The sequence below is a fragment of the Zeus faber genome, assembly GCF_960531495.2.
Source record: "Zeus faber genome assembly, chromosome: 4".
Lineage (NCBI taxonomy): Eukaryota > Metazoa > Chordata > Actinopteri > Zeiformes > Zeidae > Zeus > Zeus faber.
In genome coordinates this window covers 23,034,025-23,056,574 of record NC_137191.1, presented here as the reverse complement: position 1 = coordinate 23,056,574, position 22,550 = coordinate 23,034,025, and the positions used below count along the sequence as shown (strand labels likewise).

General features: G+C 43.6%; 1 protein-coding gene across 1 annotated transcript in view; it reads right to left on the bottom strand.

Annotated features, from left to right (window-relative positions):
* pds5a (PDS5 cohesin associated factor A) overlaps window positions 1-22,224 on the bottom strand; it is a 39,049-nt gene extending 16,825 nt beyond the window's left edge. Inside the window, 10 exon segments of the mRNA XM_079999790.1 lie at window positions 1,043-1,137; window positions 3,017-3,132; window positions 3,386-3,526; window positions 4,115-4,195; window positions 4,309-4,435; window positions 4,583-4,680; window positions 5,661-5,747; window positions 5,837-6,040; window positions 21,197-21,352; window positions 22,111-22,224. Of these exon segments, the coding sequence (XP_079855916.1) occupies window positions 1,043-1,137; window positions 3,017-3,132; window positions 3,386-3,526; window positions 4,115-4,195; window positions 4,309-4,435; window positions 4,583-4,680; window positions 5,661-5,747; window positions 5,837-6,040; window positions 21,197-21,322 (1,075 nt within the window). The 5' untranslated portion in view covers window positions 21,323-21,352; window positions 22,111-22,224.
* Window positions 22,225-22,550: the final 326 nt, after the last annotated feature.

Sequence of the window (22,550 nt, the reverse complement as noted above, 5' to 3'; positions counted from 1 at the left end):
CCGAACACACAGTGCATCACAGCTTGCTGTGTATGGGGCTGTGTAGCCGCAGACTGGTTGGAGAGCCCATGCTGACCCCTGTCCACCACCGAAAGCGCCTACAATGGGCACGTGAGCATCAGAACTGGACCATGGAGCAATGGAAGAAGGTGGCCTGGTCTGATGAATCATATTTTCTCTTACATCATGTGGATGGCCGGGTGCGTGTACGTCGTTCACCTGGGGAAGAGATGGCACCAGGATGCACTATGGGAGGCAGAGGCAGTGTGATGCTCTGGGCAATGTTCTGCTGGGAAACCTCGGTTCCTGACAGTCATGTGGATGTTACTTTGACACGTACCACCAACCTAAACATTTATTGCCATCGTGGCAATAAATTGTTCATGAATGGTTTGAGGAACATGACAAAGAGTTCAAGGTATTGACTTGGCCTCCAAATTCCCCAGATCTCAATCCGATGGAGCATCTGTGGGTTGTGCTGAAACTACAAGCTGATCCAATGGGGCCATACCTCACAACTTACAGGACTTAAAGGATCTGCTGCTAACGTCTTATAACACCAGATACCACAAGACACCTTCAGAGGTTTGTGGAGTCCATGCCTCCACGGGTCAGAGCTGTTTTGGCGGCACGAGAGGGATTTACACAATATTAGGCAGGTGGTTTTAATGTTGTGGCTGATCTAGTTTCAACTGGCATTTCATACCTGCGTATTTTGACCAAGAATTGTGTGGTTGGTACACAAATTGCGTGCAGGTTGGCAGGTCTGCAGCCATACAATTACCATTTAGCATTGTTCACATCATCCCATTCTTAATGCACAAATATAGTATTAAGTCGACAAAACACTGAAATCGTTATTTTATAAGTATATTATAGAAGGCTAGAAAGATAAGACAAGGAAACACTCATGAACAGAGCAACACACACACACACACACACACACACACACACACACACACACACACACACACACACACACACACACACACACACACACACACACACACACACACACACACACACACACACACACACACACCTGTGAGGTCTTTGGCCAGATCTGGGTGGTTCATGAGGCAGTGACTAGCAAACTTGACACACTCTAACCGCACTGGGACATGGATGTCATTGAACCTAGAGAGAAAGGACATGAAGAGCCATTATTAATGGGAGGAATTCAAAAGGGTTTATGGGTCATGCGTAGCAACACACTGCATGTGAGCAAGCATGTGATTTTGAAAACAAATCAAATCAGAACAAACAACCACCCACCCTAACCCTAACAGCAACATTCTGGGGCCCGTCTCAAAACACAGGACTTTTAGAAGAGCCAGCGATCTAACCTAGGATTTCCTGTCTTATGATGGTGGCCCACATTGCCAACATGTGGCATGTTTAACCTGCTCTGGGACAGATTAAATTCAGGATTACAGATCTTAAACAGCTGTTTAACCAATCACAAAAGTAATTTATAGTACCTCGTAATATAGAAATATAGTGGAAAATATCAATAATGCAAAAATAAGATAAATCAATCATAATAATTGCAATACAATCTAGAATATACCAATTATAAGCAGACACTTAATATATATATTCACTGCGCACCTTATTAGGAACACATGTACACCCACTTATTCATGCAATTGTCTAGTCAGCCAATCGTGTCGCAGCAGTGCAATGCATAAAATCATGCAGATACAGGTCAGGAGCTTCAGTTAATGGTCACGAATGGGGGGAAAATGTGTTATCTCAGTGTTTTCAACCGTGGCATGATTGTTGGTGTCAGACAGGCTGGTTTGAGTATTTCTGTAACTGCTGATCGATTAGTTAAAATCTCCTTAATATCGGTGTAGGAAAAACCCATCGCAATCACCCCATCAAATGTCGATATACACGCACCAGCCTAGATGGGCTACAACAGAAGAAGACAACGTCGAGTTCCACTTCTGTCAGCCAAGAACAGAAATCTGAGGCGGCAGTGGGCACAGGCTCAACTAAAACTGGACAGTTGAAGACTGGAAAAATGTAGCCTGGTCTGATAAATCTCCATTTATGCCGAGGCACACAGATGGTAGGGTCAGAATTTGGCGCCAACAGCATGAATCCATGGACTCAACCTGTGTTGTGTCAACTGCCCAGGCTGGTGGTATGATGGTGTGGGGAATTTATTGTTAGCACAATTTGGGCCCGTTAAAACCAATCAATCATCACGTGAATGCCACCATCATTTGAGTATTGTTGCAGAGCATGTGCATCCCTTCATGGCCACAATTTGGACAATCATTTATCTTCTAACGGCTATTTCCAGCATTATAATGCACCATGTCACAAAGCCAAAGTCATCTCAAACGGGTTTCATGAACATGACAATATTTCAATGTTCTTCGGTACCTTCCCAGTCACCGGATCTGAATCCAATACAACACCTTTGGGATGTGATAGACAGCAGATTCACAGCATGAATGTGCAGCTGATAAATCTGCAGGAATTGCGTGATGCAATAATGTCAACATGGACCAGAATCTCAATGGAATGTTTCCAACATCTTGTGGAATCCATGCCAAGAAGAATTGAGGCTGTTTTGAAAGCAAAGGGAGGCCCCACCCAGTGTTAGTGCTCAGTGAATGTATATCCACACACATATTCACAACTCTCTGGCTGCAACTGACATGACAGTAGCACCGATGATGCTTCTTGCAGGTATGATTTATGTCTGTCATATTTTCTCATTATAATCTTGTACGCCTCTGATTTTAAATGGGTCACTTGACATCTCACCATGTAAAGCGCGAGTGGCTGTGGGTTCTCCTGAGTAGGAAAACCTGGATTGACAAAGTTGTTACCCAACTGTGGTGATTCATATTAACCGTGATTGCATTTGTCAGGTTTTGTGAAGCTGAAACATAATCAGGATCCTTCAAGGTGTGTACACTGAGTGTGTGTGTGTGTGTGTGTGTGTGTGTGTGTGTGTGTGTGTGTGTGTGTGTGTGTGTGTGTGCGTGCAACTCACCGCCCCAGGAAGCACTGCCACAAAGGTCTGTTCTGCGTTGCAAGCTCAGAGTCTTTGGCCCCAAACAATTTAGCTAGCAGCCGCACCACTGCTAAACGCTCCTCACCATCATTACTCTGAGCAACACAAGAGAAAATTACAAAGTACACATCACAGATTTATTATAAAATACACTTTCCAACCCTAATAAAAAAATAAAATTAAAAATAAAAAAAACTTACGGTTGATTAAAGAAAATCATACTATTAATCAGTCAACAACAATAAGAGGTATATATATTGCAATAAATGGTACAGAACAAAGAAAATACATAATATCATGGATTTGGTGATTTATCAGCGTGTGTGTGTGGCAGGCTGGTTATTTAACCTTAAGTTTGAACTCCAGCTGAGGCATGACAGATGTCAGCAGCAGAGGGTCGATAGCAAACAGCTCCTGGATGAGGTCAAAAACGTGCTCCGACAGGTCGCTCACCGACGACTTGCCCATCACGAGAACCTGGTTGAAGAACTGACGTAGATCGAAACAGAAAAATGGATGAGTGGGAGGAATCAAAAGCCAAACTGTTACTTCAAGTAATCAATCAAGTTCTATTTATCAAGTCCTTTATCATATGTATGTATCAAAGGGAGTCAAATAATACAATTTACCAAACTATACCAAATACAGATTGTATTTGATAAACACTATTAAGAAAGCTGATCCTGGGTTAATTTTAGGCACGTTTCCGATCATTTCTTAAAATGAAAAGTTCAATACAATAACCTACAATTTCAGTAAAGCAATGTTCATGTTGTTTACAGAAAAGCAAGTTCTGTATTAAACTGAATTTGTTCTGTGAAATACTTTTATAATGCAAGTCAGATGGGAATACTGACAAGTTTGCAGAATTTCTCATTAGGTATAAACTGTTCATATAATGGATATAGAATCCTATTGCAACCCTTTGTATCAAAATGGAATTGGGAGATCCTGCCCAATACCCTGGCCTTAATTCGAGTGTGAGAGATCGAATGCAAACGGTGGAGAGTGACCGCAGGAAAAGGGGTCAGCGTTTAGTCTGTGAATTGAAATGTATAGCAGAGCGCAGGTACTTACGTTCGCAATGCACATCTCAATCGTCTGGACCGTCCTCTTTAAAAGAGTCTTGGCCAGGTCATACGCCTGCTTGTTCAGGTTCTGGAACAGACACGGTTTTAACCCCATTAGCATGGCTGACCCTACATGTGTCTCTGAGTGAGTCAACTCCCATTTCTTAGGTAGCTATGAGCGCGTGCGTGTCTGTGTTCCACCTTGTGTGCAGGTATGAGGTTGATAAGGATTGTGTCCAGCAGCTCCTGTGTGACTCCATCTCCCTCCATGATGATAGAACTCATCAGGTCCATCATGTGCATCTGAACCTTCTGGTTATGGCTGTTGCTGTGGCAAGAGATGCGAAGTGATCAGAAGGGGAGGAACGCAGGAGGGAATAAAGCCAGCAAACAAACAAAGAAAATACAATTATGACAATGTAGCATGGAATGAACCAATGAATGCAAACATGTGTCATGTTTATGTGGGCCTTACTTGATGACAGAAAATAGTGTTTTGAAAAGCTGGATGAAGATCTCATTGCAGTCCTCCAGCTCAAAGCAGATGTTGTAGGACTTCACCCAGGCCAGGTTCTGCACGCACACACGCAGACACACACACACACTCACACCATCAAAACAAACCTCCTACTTCCATTCCCTGTTTGCTAGCATCCCCAACCAGGGGACAAGGAGAGAACAGAAGCCACCCCTGCTACTCATCCTAAAGCCTGCTTTATAGTTGCCGCTGCTTAGTGTCAATTAGTGCACGTGCCATAAATGACGTCATTGCAGCACGATTTTGCTTGAGGGTGCGCACCGTTTGGAAAACTTTGGAACTCTGCGCTGTGCGCTTTGGGTAATTCAAGATGGACGCATCCAAAGGAAGGCTGCGCAAAGAGGTCCGCAGGTACAATCTGTACAATCCATCCCATCCATCCCTCCACGCCCCATTTTACAATGTGCAGTGGAGTGCCCCATTATGCACGGGCTCTAATTCCGGATGGAGGGAGACAGGTCTGATCTAGACCTGATCTCAGGTCTCCTACAGCCTTCTCTCCTCTCCCCAAGCAGACTGTGCTGCGACTCTGCTGTGCGTGACCAAAACAGCCACTTTCAGTTTTGTAGCACCTGACTAAGTATTGATAACACGCTGAGTATTTCACAAATGAGAATTTTTTTCCCTATTTGATGAACGTCTGCGCTGATACCTAAAAATTAACTAAATGGGATTTATTTCTATATAAAAACTATTAAAAAAACTAAAAAAACAACGGTGGGCTAGTAATGTAATCGGTGTATGCCCAAACACTGTAAAACCAATAACCGCAGCAACACTAGTTTACAATTAATTGCACCATGTTACATTTAAACCACTGCTTTCTCTGCATTGTCCGTATCTTCCTCTCATCCATTTTCTTGCAGCAGCCCTGCACCAATTCATCCAAACCCTCCTCCACCATCAGCTACTCCTTTGGGAATGTGACTCAATTTAAGTGTTCCCAGTTTAACTTGGCTATCTACTGCACTGAGAACACGCAGCTCTGAGAGATGTTCCAAAAGAAGCACGTTACCTCCAGCAGGTAGAAGTATCTGTTGAACTGGGGGCTCTTGGTGTCCTCCAATCCCTTCAGCTGTCTGGTGATGAACAGAAAGATGTCCTACAGGTGACAGAAGGAGAGAAAAGAGGTGTACTCAAAACTTGTCGTTACAAACGGTTGCCTTGGTTTTGGTCACGGCCTTATTCAACCTTGAGCTTGTCGTGGGAGGTGTAAGGGGCCTCGGGTGCGTAGATCCTGAAGATGTCCGCCAGGCAGCAGGCTACGAGCAGACGCACGTCCTTGTTGGGATTCCTGAGGAAGAACTCTGAGGCCAAGTGGAGAGCCAGGCCCAGATACTGCTGCTTCTCCTCCTCCGAGTCCTGGTCCATGTCCATGTAGGTCTTCACCACCATCTAGAAGGGGACGGCAACAGAGAAAAAATTTAGTGGCGGCAAAAACAGCATAAATTGGCAACCGATTGGTTTACTGTAGGCAAACATTTCATCTTTATGAAAAAACAGAAATTGCCCTGTTTATTCTGATTAAATGTCTGATGTACAGGAGCGGAAGAGAAATTTCTCCCCGTCGGGGATGCCTCAGGTGAAAGATCTTGTGATGTGTGACCCCCTGTCACCGCTCAGTCACGTAGTGTGAAAACCACAAGACTGCAAGATTCACAATCACCAGACAGAAAGTTGTGTAGTGTGAACAGTACAGCGACCTGACAACTTTGACTGTCATGTAGTGTGCCGATGGCATAATCTGTTTTTAGGATGCTTCGAGAGGGATTGGGCTGCAGGTAGGACTGTGGCGGTATAAATATTTTCTTAGCGCGGTGAAAAAGCAATGTATCCCTGCAGGAGGGGAGGAGGGGGCAGTCAGTGTACATTACAATAAAAGGATAAAACAGAAGTGAGGAATTATAAATTTGTCCACAAATACGGCTCTCCATGCGCCATGTTCCTCCAAAAAATAAAAAAGTGCGTTTTTAGTTGTTTTATTTGGTTGAACGGGGATGGGGCACAGGCGAACATTTGTGCTCCATGCTTCCTCCACCCCCACCCTCAATATTTGCATTGAACAGCAAAATTTAATTCAACTGACCAATTTGTGAGTCGGGTACAGCCCTAAAAATAATTAATAATCGAACACACAAAAAAAATGCCCCATATGTTTAATGAACTGTCGCTCCCCTTCACACGTAAAGCTGAAGAGACGAGCAGAGCAACTGAAAAGTTTTTTCTCCAGAAGCCCTTGAACATAAGATGGAAGACAGCCCATGATGATGACCAAACAATGATCATTCATCATCGGCAATCACTGTGTTTGTTTCCTATCCCACACCATATGTACACCTGTAACTTTCACCAGCAAAAAAATGAAGATACAAAAAATATAATTCATTATTTGCGGTGATGACCGTATTGAGCTCACATGATCGCGGTGTTTGCGATAATCTAGTTATCGTCACAGCCTTAGCTGCATCTGGGCATAAGAGGTCCTGTGTAGGATGAATAACCACTAGCTCATATGACAGCCACTAGAAATATCCATAAAAAAAAATAAACCACAGAGTACTCAGTAGAGTAGAGCTCAGATCTCTCCCAAGTCAGAACACACTCCCTGATAAATCCATCATATAATATTAACATCAAATCACAGCCTGCCTGTACTGAAGTTTCAGCTTGTACTGTACGCCAACATTCAATGGGTAGCTGGATCATTGTTTGACCATTAGAAATTGTAGCCTCCCGGTGACAAGAGTAATATAAACCTGGTGGCTCAACCAGATAAGCGAGAATAAGATATAGGCAAAGCGCCTGCAGTGACCCGGGTTTCGAATCCAGTCCAAACATTTGCTGTGTGTCTCTCTAGATATAGGCAAAACGCCTGCAGTGACCCGGGTTTCGAATCCAGTCCAAACATTTACTGCGTGTCTCTCTCTACCCACCCCCCCCCCAATTTAATAAAAGAAGCAGGTACCATTGGGAATGTGAAAGAGGATGAAATCTTCTCTCATTAACTTGTCAATTTCCATCACATTTATTGCTTTGATTTTTTTAATACAGTACTTATTCAGTAGTTATAGTAGTACTGTACTTAAACAGCATATATTTGAATTCCCAAGTTAAAATAACTCCTGAATTTCCTCAGTATGTTTATTAAAAATGTAATTATTTCTTCAGGGATCTGTCTGTGAATGGATTAAGTCCAACACCAACTTTGAGACATTTTGTTCCCAAAGACATGATCAAACATAAATTCCATGTTGGAGGCATTAAATAATTAAATAAATAGATTAAATAAATAAATAAATAAATAAATAAATACATAAAATAAAATAATAATGATGCGCAAAACCTCCTAGACTTCAAAGTGAATTTTTAGTTGCAGTCACCTGTAGACCTTCAGGGGATCCAATATACCAAGCCTTTTTTCCAAGCTCAATTTAAGTCAAATGAAATATTTAGAAGCCTCTCTATCGGCACTTAAATAGTTTCTCCAAACACAGAATTGCATAAGATTAAACCGGAAAACCACTGTCAAATTGTCTCATTAAACAGTTATTAGGAATCAGTTAGTTGGTCAAGTAGAAATTCTTAGGTAGCGACTGTGTTCAGTCTGGGACATATTGTGTGTAATCACTTGACATTTCACTACATATATGTATGAAAGTATGTATATGTATGTGACGAATAAATCGCTTGAATCAAATGGACACACAAAGCCGATGGCCCAGCTAGCTTTTAAAGACGGGCCGAGGTTAAAAACCTACTGTGTGTGCGTGTGTGTGTTTATATATGGCGGGTGAGTTATACAGGGTGAGGGCGGCCTGCCAAGCACAGCGGTGCTCCCTCAGCAGCCAGCCAGGCTGGCTGGGTGGGGGATGGGCGCAGCTCCAGCAGGCTGCAGAATTGCACTACACCCTCCTCCTCAACCCACACCTCCTCCCCACTAGCATGTGCTCCGTCATGCTCCACAGAAACATCCCCAATCCAGTCGGGGAAAGCTCCCTACACAGAGACGTGTCTGTGTGGGCCAGCTTTTGCCGATTAGAATTGCTCAATAAGGTGTGTGTCTTCCAATCCCTCCACCGCTCACACAAAAACACACACACACAGACCCCCCCCCCCTATTCTATTACTTTGAGAAGCACCCAGTTGCAATTTTTCCTCAAGTTTTCAATAACAATAGTCATCTCGATCATTTTTCCACCTACGTGAAAATAAAATGAGTTTGACAATTTTCAGCTGCAGTGCGCCTCTCCCATTTCTAATGCGTGAGCAAATAAATTTGTCTGACTGAGGCTGATCTTTTCCCACCAGCCAATCGGTTAAGTTCAGGTGTTAGATTGATGAGTTTAAAGCAGGGGTGGGCAATTAATTTTTACGAAGGGTCACATGAGAAACCTGAGCTGTGTTGGAGGGCCGAACCAACAATAACTTGATTCTGCTCAATATTAATTTTCTCCCATTGTAAAAAGCAGCAAATTATATATTTTGATTAGCTGCTACTTGTAATCAGAAGAATAAGGATATTCTGTAAATATTTATATAAATATATGAAATAGTGGTATCGGTCAAATAGATTGGTCAGATACTCCTACAGAAGTAATAAACAGTAAAAGGAATTCAGTTTCATTTTATTTTTAATGTTAATCTTTACAAATACTGAAAAGGTGTTTTGCAGTATAAGCCATTGGTCAACTTGATACAAAAAGCTATAATAAGTGCTTTTAATGTTTTTCAGTTCATTTTACTTGTTCAGTAAAATCCAGTCCGTCTTGGGCTTGAACAAGTGCATTAAAATCTGGCTGAAGGTCTGAGGTAGATATAGGAACTGAGAGGTGATCAGTGATAGAGGATCTGTATCTGGATTTGTTGAACTTCATCACTGAGAATGTCTGTTCACATACGTAGGTAGATCCAAAGAGGACTAGTATCTTCTGTGCATGCCTCCTCATGTGTGGAAAGTTCTCCTCTTTGAGGGAAGAGTAAAAATCAAGCAGTGAGACTGATCTAAAGGGCTCTGCCAAAAAAGTGTCAGACTGCAGGTCAATGAGTTCCATCTGAACATCACTGGGTGCATTATCCACACTGCAGGTGAAGAGAGAAGAAGCCATGTGCATTTCACTCTCAACTGTTAAAGTCTTGAAATCGCCTTGAAAACTCAGCATGCAGTGCTTCTAACATGGATGAGTACCAGTGGAGGTGATCAGCTGATGGTGTGGCTTCCTTCGGTGTTGGCAAGTGGGTGAGAATGTTGTCCTCCATTTGGCTTGAGAGAAGCTGCAACTTTCTCATGAAAGGCTTCACTGCGCTGTACATTTCATCCACAAAAAGGCCCTTGCATTGCAGTTTGACATTTAGTTCATTCATTAGTGCAGTCACATCTACAGCAAAACCAAGGTCTGCCATTCAGTCTGCGTCTGAAAGCTGTGGGATGGCATTTCATTTCTTTTCACAGAACTCGTGAATCTCTTCTCTCAGGTCCCAGACACTTTTCAGCACTTTGCCCAGGCTGAGCCACCTGACAGCTGTTTGGTAGCTTATGTCATGATCTAATTTTCCTCCAAAAGTGCAACAAACTGTCTGTGATTCAATGCTCTTGCCCTGATGAAGTTAACTATTTTAGTTACAACATCAACAACATGGTTCATTTTAAACACTGACTTACACAACACTTCCTGATGTATAATACAATGCAAAAATGTCAATATCTGCTCAGGGTTCATTTCTGTCACTTTATCCTGCATTCTCTTCAAAAGTCCAACATTTTTCTCCGTCAGATTTGGACAACCATCCGTTGTTACACCTGCCGGCTTGTCCCATTTCAGTCCTAACTTGTCCAAACATGCATTTACCTCCGTGAACAAATCACTCCCAGTTGTTGTCCCTTTCATTGACTGCATGGCTGCCAGCTCCTCCTTGATTTTAAAGTCTGTAGTTATCCCACGTAAGAAGATGAGTAGCTGGGCAGTGTCACGTACATCACAGCGCTCATCCAAAGCCAGGGAAAAAGTCAAAAGTTGACGGCTCTCTTCTTAAGCTGAAGCTCCAGATTTCGTTGGGAGAGGGCACGTTCTCAAATGCTCCCGTTTTCTCCCGGCATATTAGTGCTGCAGAGTCCAACAAACAGTCCTCAATATACTCTCCGTCAGAAAACGTTTTACTTTTTCTAGCGATTTTGTGGGATATGACATAACTTGTCTTGACAGCTGCATCTCTGGATGTGCAAAGTTTAGTAAAAGGTCCTTGTTGGTTTTGCAGCTTAGCTAGAAAAGCCTCCGACTCCCTTGTACGCTCTTGATCAAACAAGTTATTGTATTTCTCCTCGTGTTTGGTCTGTAGTGGCGATTCAAATTGTAATCCTCGAACACAGCGACCTGTCTACCACAAACTATGCACACGGCTTTACCTTTGACTTCTGTAAATACATTTTTAGCAATCCATGTCTTGTTCAAAACGCGGCATTTGGCATCAATTTTTCTTTTTTTGGCGTGAGCTGACATTTTGAGGGATAGCTGGCCAGCATATACGCAAATAAAAAAAGGCACGCTTTTCAAAATAAAAGCAACACAGTTGTATTGCGTGCACAGCATAAATACTTTTTCATTTATGTTCTAATTTACGATTGACATCACGCGGGCAGGACAGGGACGCCCAAAGGGCCGGATTTGGCCCGCGGGTCGTAAAATTCCCAGGTCTGGTTTAAAGTCAGGGTAAGGTTCTGGGAAACTTCATACAGTGCCTTAAAGACAAACAAGTGATTGATACAGGCAAGACCCCCATCAATCTACAGGGGCGGGGAGGAGGAGGTTTAGCAGCTATACTGAACTGAAGACAGCACCACAGGGAAACCTAAGCAAGCGTAGTCACACAGAAGGGGGATATCAATGTCAATGTACTTGTATTTGTCCTACAAGTAAAAGGACAATCGGCAACAATCCAAGCAGATTTTATATGCATTACAGATAGTACCTTGAACTTTCCTGTGGTCTGATGGCTACTATTAACTTTGGATAGGCTACACAGCGAGGACCAGATATCATTAGTGACCATCTGTGCTTCTTTTTTTTCTACTCAAAATAACTCTGTAAACAATAACTTAATCATTCGGCTGATTCAGTCATAATAATCAATAAACCTTGTTATCAACAAGGAGGTTACGTCACGGTCATTTATTTCTCCAGAGTGAAAACGCACGTTCATGGTGAATGTAGAGAAAACAACAAGCTCTGATTGGAATTAAGACAGTACCGAGTTTGCAGCGAACAAATCTTTTAAATGAGTCAGGATTTGGGAATCACTAGGGCAAAAGAGTTTGTCATTCGTTGGCGACTTTAACCGCAGCCTAGCAACGTTCCCGGACAAGCCCAATTTTCCATTCAGTGAGGGAGCAGGCGAACAAATCTTTGCAAAGTGTCCTCACTGGTAACAACATCTAGAATAAATCAATGCACCAGGATAAGTCATTTTCAGTTTCTAAACACAGCAGTGTACCACTGTGCTTATTGTAACATGAAAGTTTGACAACGGGGCAACCAGATTGCACCAGATGGTTGTCCAGGGCAACCATTATAGTCAAGCCCTGCCTTATTTGCTTTCTCTGCCTTCTAGGGATGCCACGGTAAGGCGCACGGGGCACTATGAATGGGTGTTTAATACAGATAGAGGGATATACCTGATCTAAGGTCTCCTACAGCATTCTCCCCTCTCCTCCCATGATAAGCAGCGTCTCTCTGCTGCAACTCTGCTGTGCGCACACAAGCAGACACTTTCGTCGCGTCAGACTAAGTATTGATAACACGCATAGTATTTTACAGATGAGTTTTTTTTATTTGATAAATGTGAGCGATGATACGCGAAAATTAAATTAAACAAAAATTTTGTTTATATTTAAAAAAAAAAATGCGAAACAAAAGTGAGGGCAGTGGCCAAGTAATATCAGTGTATGCTCTAACAATGCCTAAGACTGGTAACACCAATAACCGCGACAACCCTACCTCTTCCTGTTTTCTAGTGTTCTTATGTAAATATTGGGGAGCACTCTAACCTTTTTCCATGTACTGGAAAATGAAGCAGATTCTGATTCTATTTCAGGTCTGAATCAAAGCAGATGAGTATCCATATTAAAAAGGTATCAAAGCCAGGCACAGGCAAAGACTCGTCTCACCACGTTTCATCAATTGGGATGACAGCACCTAAAACATACTGAAATCTGACACAATGTTTTTCCACAAAAGTTTGTGTGTATCCCCGTTTATATATATTTTTTTTAACGGGGGGGGGGGGGGGGGGTAAAAATTGGTGTTCTCGCTGTTCTTTTTCTGGTGTGTCACCAACACACCTGTAAAAAGGCGTGTCATGTGCCGGTGTGATTGGGAAAACAACAGTAGAGGAGGCAGCAACTTAAACAAAATTAAAACCTGGAGGGGGGGGGGGGGGGGGGGACAGCTCATCACCCAGCGAGACTCTGCTCCCTTCATTCCCACAAAAGAGCTGTTCAAAAGAATCGCACCGTTTGTGATTGACCCAACACTGCAGTAGAAGAAGCCATATCCATGCCCACGCCCGCACACCAGCAGCGGCCAATGCGCACCGGTCCTTCGGCAGCAGGGAGAGGAGGCGCTATGCCATTGAATTATACACGGATGTTCCTGTCTATTTATGCACCAACATCAAGAACTTCAACACGCGTTGCATCGCACCAGTAAGCGAGTGGTGTAACATTTCCCACTAATGACAACTGCCAGATGTTAGTGGGTGTTGCCTTTTTTGTGGTGTGGGAAAGGGGTATCGCAAGGATTGTAGTGTGAGCAAGCTGTCATATATATTCACCCTCCATTGAAGTAAAATGCACTTAGAGGTGTAAAGGTTTGACCAAGTGGGCCTATTTAAAATTTAATTCAAACCTTTTATCTCTGATTAGATTTTTCTGTTACCCAATCAGCTTCTTATTTGTATACTTTTATATAATGCATTTTATGTCTTCAACAAAGCAGTCTGATTTGGACTTGCGTATGAAACGTGTTATACAAATAACCCTGCCTTGCCCCAAGCAATTTAAGAATCAAGGTACCAAATCAAAAGCAAAAAAATAAAAATACAAAACACTTCCTGAGATTCAATCGCCTATCTCGCAAAGTGGCAGGGAGTCCAACTCAGTACATACTACACACAATAAACCTAGGTTTTGCGGGACGGTGAGCAATGTGGGTAGAATTGTGGTGGGTGGCTGTGATCTTGCCCGTCACACTCCTGCCCTTGCAAGCTTCATGTCAGTCCTGAAATTTTACAACTCATATTAGCTTCGAACACATACGCTCCCACACAAGTCTTACTCCAAGCAACACTCCACCAGACCTGGGTCTGTGGGGCAGGAGGGGTGTGAGTGATTTGGTTTTCGACATGATTTAGCTTGGAGGACTCGCACCCCCACGTCCTGCAATTTTAACTGCAATTACCACAGCACACATTGAGCACTGGAGTTTCCGGGTGCTGGTGGGTTGGTGTCCGGGTGTGGTTGGCCAGGGGGCGACACGGTGGGCCCCCGACTGTGTTTTGGTCCTGGCGGATGACGCCGCTTCTCTGCAGCGGGTACCCTGGTGGTGGAGGGCCCACATATCTGGATGTCTGTCATCACGGTGTCCTGCGCCGAGCGCACTTGGCTACATGGGTGGACACTTGGGGGTTGTGGCCGGGTGGGCCATCTGCGGTAGGGTGGGGTTCGCCTTTGTGCGGGGCGTTGGTTGGCATGGGAGATCAGTTGCCAGTCTGTCGGCGCGGGACCTGGTTCCAGACCTGTGGTCCGTGCCTGATGTCCGGGGCCTGGGTGCTGCGGGTCCCTCTTATGCCTGCACGTGGGGGTGGGTTGTACGTGTGTGCTTTGGGAGTGCAGGGTAACCTCGCGCTCTCTGGGACCCTTATATGCTTCCGGGGGCCGTGCGTGGGTCTTGCTCTGTGGGTTGGAGCCCTGGGGGGCTCTTCTCTGGCTGCGGGGCATGGTGCCCGGGGCTTCCCTGTGGTCGTGGAGTCTCTATAGAGTTGTGGGGCTCAGAGGTGGCTGCAGGGCCATTTCCGCTGCTTGGAAGCGCCACGATATTAATTCCAACCTCATACACCAGAACTAATTGGGACAAGTCCTGTGCACTCATCGACGGATACACACACACACGGACACATACACACCCCTCCTTTTCTCCCTCATTTTACTGCCATAGCTATCACAGAAAAAGGCCTAATGTAAAAGTGAGTTCCGACTTTGGTTGCCGTGCTCCACGCTTGTGGCGCCGCCCCTTGCGGCCGCCTGCACAAGCACTGCGTGCGCACATTAGAATATTGTTTGAGCTTATAGAGCTTGTGCGTAATCACCGGGTGTCATGACATTTCACTGCATATATGTACGACCGTATGTGTATGTATGTATGTGACAAATAATCTCTTGAACTTGTGGGAGACATCAGGGCGCAGCAGGACTCTCACACGCGGGGATTTTGTTTCGTGTAAACGTTGGAAAATAAAATTTATAAATACATCCACAGTCAGAAGCCTGAGTGTTTTGCTCACAGAGATTACTTAGTATCTCGTGATTCGACATTTTGGCCACGTCTAATATGAACATCCATAAAACTTTATGTCAAACACCACAGAAGAACATTAGGAGCTTGCACATTGATGCCACAGCATGAGGTACTTTGAACCCCGGACAGAGTGGTGGACTGAAAACTATTGGGCGCAGTGTATTTCGTCAAGCTGGGGGATGTTTAACCATACTGGACCGTTCACCTCATCTGTCTTGTCGATCTTCTTTTCACTGCAACTCTGCATCGAGATTTATGGAATTATTACTTTAAAAACAACAGCGGCATTAAAACTGTATTTCACTTAGATTTTACTTTTATTAATTAATTAATCCACGAGTTCACATGCATGCCCAACCGTGGGGTGCAAGCCGTATGGATCACGGATCATCTACGTTCCGTTACACCTCTACTACCCAACTATCTATACCACAGCCGTCAACCCTTACACTTTTCTGGGGATTCTCCCGTATTTTACCCTTCTTTCCCGCTGTCCTCCCGTTTTTTTTATTTTCCTGTAAATATCCCATATTTTTAACCTTTCAAAAATAAAAAAATTAAAAAAGGGGGTCGGCAGCATAACCCATCTCCGCTGACCGCTGCGCAATCCGCTGTGCGTTTCCGCTCCCTCTTTCTCCAAACAAAACCAATAGTGACTGTATTTAATAACAGCTGTATTTCTTCTTCTAGCTTGACAGGTATGAAAAAACCAAACAGTGCAAGCCACACGTATACACAATACAAACAATGGCAGTAGTCCGCCATTGTTTGTAGGTTTCTGGCGGATGCTCAATGTGTGAAATAACACTTGCCATGTGTAAATTGAGGTGAAGACCGGTCCACACGAATACACTGAAAATAAGTTTTGAAAAATCTCCACCCTGGAAGGAGTTGTCGAATGCTTAGTTTTCAGTGACCTGAACCGCCGTTTTGTGCGGACTGGAGGTCAAAACGCAGAGAAAATACTCAGTTTTATAAATAGCCATATACGTGTGGTAGAGGCCTTAAAGACGTTCTCAGGTAACTCTGCAAGGCCTTGAAATGACTGTTGGAGATCCACGGATCGACTATTTTTCAGTTCCAATCCCAATACGTATACCACTCACAAAAAGTTAGGGATATTCGGCTTTCGGGCGAAATTTCAGGATGAATCTAAAATGCACTATAACCTTTACAGGTGAACTTTATTTTACCTTCTTTAAACTTTTGAATGCACATGTCTAACTGTTCAATGTTTCAGTACTTTTTGCACAACTTGCTGTTCTCTAACAAGACGCTGAACGGCAAAATTCACAACAGGTGTTTGATCCATGAATCAACCAATACATTTCCTGGTTCAATTAGAATTGGTATTTAAACAGTCCTCTTCATCATGCTGTTCACATTTTGACATCAGAATCAGAAATACTTTAATAATCCCAGGGGGAAATTACTTTTGTTACAACTCCAAATCTACATACAACATATCATGAGACCAAGACGACACCTAACAATTAATCAACAGTACCTCACCATTGTGAGGCTTCAAACAGGATGTTCTCAGAGGGAAGTGGCCACTGAGCTTAGAGTGTCACAGAGTGTCATCAGCAGATTGCAACAGAGATACAGAGACTGGAAGAGTCACAGAAGGGCATAGAAGTGGACGTCCTTCGGCCACATCCCACACTGATGACCGCTTCATTGTGAACAGTGCCCTGCGGAACCGGATGATGAATGCCACTCAACTCCAGGCACATTTAAGGGAGGTGAGAGGCACCCAAGTGTCACGTCAGACCATTCAAAACCGTTTACATCAGCGTGGTCTGCGTGCTAGACGACATGCAAGGGTACCTGACCACACCACCAGGCACAGGCATCATCGTCTTGCACGGTACCAGGGATGATTTACGCTGGACGAGGGGCTGGTGGGCCTCAGTGCTGTTCTCTGATGAAAGTCGATTCACGTTGAGCAGAAATTATGGCCACCATCGATGTTGGAGACGTCAAGGAGAGCGCTATGCATTAGCCGCTGTTGTCACCAGCCGAGCCTTTGGTGGTGGTGTTACAGTGTTGGCAGTTGTGTCTAGTCAATACAGAACTGCCCTACACTTTGTGAATGGTACAGTGACAAGCCCATACTACCGGAATAACATCATTAATCCAGTCATTGTGCTCCTGCATGAACAACACAGGCCTCATTTCATCTTCATGGACGACAATGCTCCAGCTCATCGAGGTCGCATCATTAGGGAATGGCTGCTGGAGACTGGGGCACCTCAAATGGAGTGGCCTGCCATTCTCCAGACCTGAATCCCATAGAAAACCTATGGGATCAGCTGAATCGCCGTACAGAGGCTTGTAACTCTGTACCCCTGAACCTCAATGACCTGAGGGCCTCCCTTCAAGAAGAGTGGGGTGCCATGCCTCAGCAGACAATAAGTCAACTTGTGAACAGCATGAGACGTCGTTGTCAAGCTGTAATTGATGCTCAAGGGCACATGACAAGTTATTGAGACGTTGACATTTTTTGTTGTGGTATATCCACCACTGTTGTTGGCTTTTGTTTCAATAAATTGTTTGAGATGAGGAAATCACCATTGCATGCTTCTACTTAAATGCCCTACTTTCACGATATAATATCACTGTAGCGTGAACTATTTACAATTTCCATCAATTTCACAAGAAAGCCAAATATCCCTAACTTTTTGTGAGTAGTGTATGTGCAGATACCAACACTGATTCTGATACTGGAGCTCTTTTTTCTTTTTATTGTTATTCGGGCTGCAGATATTCCTCTAAAATCCCATCCCATCCTTTATTATTTTTAATATTGAAATATATTTGCATTTTTAATGCTCCATTAAACGTACGGTTTTGGAATCTCAGAGCGACGTTTTCTCCAAACAAAGCAAATAAAAACTCGTATTTAATTAACTCTGTTTCCTGCTGCTCCGCTGCAGAGCAGATCACCCCTGGAAAAATTCACGCCTGTGTTCTCACGGCCCAGTAGAAAATGCCCCACAGCTCGGCACCGACCGGGAGCCGGTGGCACATCTGCGTAATTACTGGACATTCTGGTCAAGGGTGCACTCTCCCTTGTACACACAGTGAAACGCTGGACAAGAGGGAGACACACGGGAAGTTCTCTGTCGACGCGGACTATGCACACAATAATGGGAACATATTTCTCTCTAATGTGTGCTGTGCAACTAACTGGGTGAACTTTTATTGAACTTTATTGCTCATTACATGCAAATTGATTTGCTAATGTTTGCCAAAACATTAATTTATTATATACACAACCAAATTTCAGCTTTGAATAACAGCTAAATGGCTGCTGTGCAGTGATGGTTTGCCCAACTCCAACTGCCAGTTCCTATTCACGTTTACGGGTTAATTTTTTGCCAAGTTGAATTCTCGAGGAGGCAGACCATTCAATTATCAAAATAAAACGCCGGATTCATGGTCTAGCTCAAGCTATGGAATGAAATTTGGATTGGCCGGTGGATCTGCGACGTCAGTCCGATATGTCGTGACTTAATGACGTTAGTATTGGTACCCGATACCAATATTGGATCGGTTCCATCTCTCATGACTGCATCTATCTAGTATGCAAATTAATTTGGTTCAAATAGCTAGGACGAAGCCTTTTATCAATTAGTATTAGATCCAGCCAAAAAATAAAAAAATAAAAAAGCCAGGAAAAAAAAGTAATTAAAACATATCCTGGCTCCGAACAACATGAGCTATAAGCATCATAGAATAGCGTGACGCATTATTGTTTATCCTGTGATTATTACATTCTTTCTAACAAGGGTGGATCACTTTTTGTCAGGTCATATTGCCATGGAAATGCATGATGAATGAATGAACCTCGCTGGTTCAGGAGTACAGATCTAAAACAGCTTTTAGACCACCATTATGCAAGGAATAAATATACTCCATGTATAACAATCAAATAGACATTCTAGGTATTCATTATTAGTCCCAACCCCTATCGTCATCTTTTTAGAATGCTATTTTTTAAAAGTTCTTTACCTTCTGTATTTTTCATGAAACAAAAGCAATAAATCATTGTATAGTATGACCAACACAACAATGGATACAGTCAACATACAAACTGCTCTTTCCTGTAGGCCAGGCCGATGTGTTATGATGAAATGAGATTAATTGATGCATGAATTGATATGAATAAAATATCTTCATTTAACTACTGAATTGTAAAAAGAAAGCCCTTCAATCACAGTAGAACATTGACTGACTGACTTAACCATCGCCTTGTGATTGTTCGAATCTCAAAATTGACAATCGAAAAATATGCAGTGTTTCAGCAGAAGGTTTTTTTGGGGTTTTTTTTATAAAAATGTGGACGTGCATACGCCCAACATACACAGAGCTCACTCCATGTGCTTAGGGACAGCTTTATGCTCATTAAATATATATATTAAAAAAAAAAAACCTTAAAAAAAATAAAAATAAATTAAAAAGGCCGTGTTCTGGATGAGGCTCTGCCAGCGGAACACGCTGGCAGAGCGTCTAATTGTAACAATATAACTAGGTCATTAATATAATAGTAATGTGCCCACTTATTGTAAAGATTTACCATATTTTGTAAATATAGATATACAGTACATATATTAGATGAGATTTAACTAATTGTCATTGCACAGAGTACAAGTACCGAGGCAACAAAATGCATTTCTCTGTATTTTACCCATCCTAGTAACTGACGTATCTAGGAGCAGTGGGCTGCCATATAGTGGCGCCCAGGTAGCAGTTAGGGCGTAAAGTGTCTTGCTCAAGGACACATCAGCACACTACCACGAGGAGCCGGAGATAAAACCAGCAATCTTCCAATTACTAGACGACCTGCTCTACAGGATGTCCTTGGTCTGCAACAATGTTTAGGTTGTTGGTACGTGTCAAGGTAACATCCACATGAATGCCAGGACCCAAGGTGCGTGTTCTGACACCTTTCTATCACAGCAAGCCTTAACGTTTTCACCAATTTGTGCTACAGTAGTTTTTCTGTGGGATCGGACCAGATGAGTCAGACTCCTCACGCACATTAATGAGCCTTGGGCGCCCATGAACTTGTTACCGGTTCACCAGTTGTTCCTCCTTGGACCACTTTTGGTAGGTACTAACCACTGCATACCGGGAATACCCCACAAGACATGCATTTTGGAGATGCTAGTCGTCTAGCCATCACAATTTGGCCCTTGGCAAAGTCACTCAGATCCATACGCTTGACCATTTGTCCTGCTTCCAACACATCACCTTCAAGAACTGACTGTTCACTTGCTGCCTAATATATCCCCCCCCCTTGACAGGTGCCATCGGAACATCAAAATTAACTTGCGCATTCACTATTCTAGCAGTTTTCCCGGCACTAGTTGTTTTTTAAAAATAAACCAATATCATTGTGCCTGTATGTTAAGAAATCCTGTCAAATCAAAGAATGCTTTCGTGCTTCAGATGTTGAGGCACCCCCAGCATCATACACATTTGATGTTTTTGTAAATTATCGGCATTTCCTTTAGCGCAATTGCCACGGGCCCATATCGGGCTCCCTTGTTAGCATATTCAGCTGTACAAACAGTACTCCCTGTTAACCTTGTGGACAGATGTGTACATATATCATGTTTATTTAATCATATTTTTCCATCTCTTTCAATAATTGCACATTTTTTGCAGCTGTAATACCGAAATTCCCCCCATGGATTAATAAAGTATTATCTCAATTCTCTGCTTCCTGCACAGTAGGGCCTCCAACAATCCATGTCATAATATATTATCAGCACACTAACGTTGTGTTCAATGAGTCATTGAATAATGTTCAGTGCAATTAAATATCAATTTTTCTTCTGGAATAGCAATTAATCCACAGAAAATGGGAGCGGGTCTCCCCTACAGGGCGGCTGACAAAGTTGGGACGCTTTGGGTGCCGCGTCTGGACCCGCTGAACACAGACCGGGGTTGTGTTTTTAGGGAGATCCGTACACACCTTTAACCGCTTGACCACCTCGTCGTTGCTTATCTTGTCCGTGATCTCCTTCACTCCCGGCGGGTAGACTATCTTTCCATCCCCCGCCGCTTTCTGCTGCTGCTGCTGCTGTTGCTGGAACTCCATGCTGGTTTCGGTGTGATCCACTACTGGCCTCTATGGGGCACAAAACAACAGTTCAACACAACAACCCCGCCGCACTTGACTAATTCCCAATTAAAAATCCACGCCCCGGTCTCGGATGATTACTTTGCCAAAACATCACAAAAAAAAGCAATTCTGAGATTCTGCGACCACAGAAAGTTCTTTTTTCACAAGAGCCTAAATAAATCCAATACAGTGCGCATTGGTTCACGCTAGCATAGGGAGCGGGATATGTACTCAATGCTCACGTACATTTCCCCCTCAAAAAAAACACGCATATGTGGAAACAATCCAACGTCCACAGCGGACGGTCCTTAAATGTACTCGAGGAATAAACGAGCGTAAACTATACATGTGTACCACATCTCCAGCAGCTGAGATGCTAGTGAGCTAGCGGCTAGCTGGTTAGCACACCGCTCGCTGGTTAGCACACGGCTAACTTGTTAGCACACGGCTGGCCTAGGCCACAAACTACCACAGATACCCATCACACCAAGTCCAGCCGGATCTAAAAGACACCCAGAGGAGGAGTACAACTGTATTTACGCTCGAAACACTCTTCTGGTTGACAGTTCACGCAGTTTCGGACGAACAGAACAACTTTATGAGGCAGGGCATCGGAGCTAATTTACTTGTTTCTATCTTTCTGCCCCCCCCCAACTCAGGCACATCGCTTCCTCCTCCGCTCTCCCACCGCCAAGCCGCCCCCAGCGGATCCTTCTGCACAACCACACCTGCCAGCTAGCGCCGAACCCCCGCTTGCTATTTACCTCTGGAGCGGGCCGTTTTAATTCATTTGTCCGGCACAGGTTTAGGTCTCAGATTTCGGCACAAAGCTCTCTCTCCGTGTGTGTGTGTTTGTGTGTTGGTGTGTGTGTGTGTTTAGACGGGGAGAGCACCGCCCCGTCAGGCCGCTGGTAGAACTGCACCCACAACATGGAGATGGCGGGAGTCCCATACGGTGCGACTCGGATGAAATGCTGCGTTCATGTCGTGTGGGAGAGACTGTGACATGTCAACCACCAAAAAAAAAAAAAAAAAATCTGACAAATAAAAAAGAACCAAATAAATTCAATTCACCGATAAATAGAATGTGCAGGCTATACTATAAAGTCAGACGAATGTTCCAGGATGCAAGATTGTTTGTTTGTCACATGCAGTCATACAAGTACGGGGAAGTGAAATGATAAAAGGATAATCTGCTGTGCAA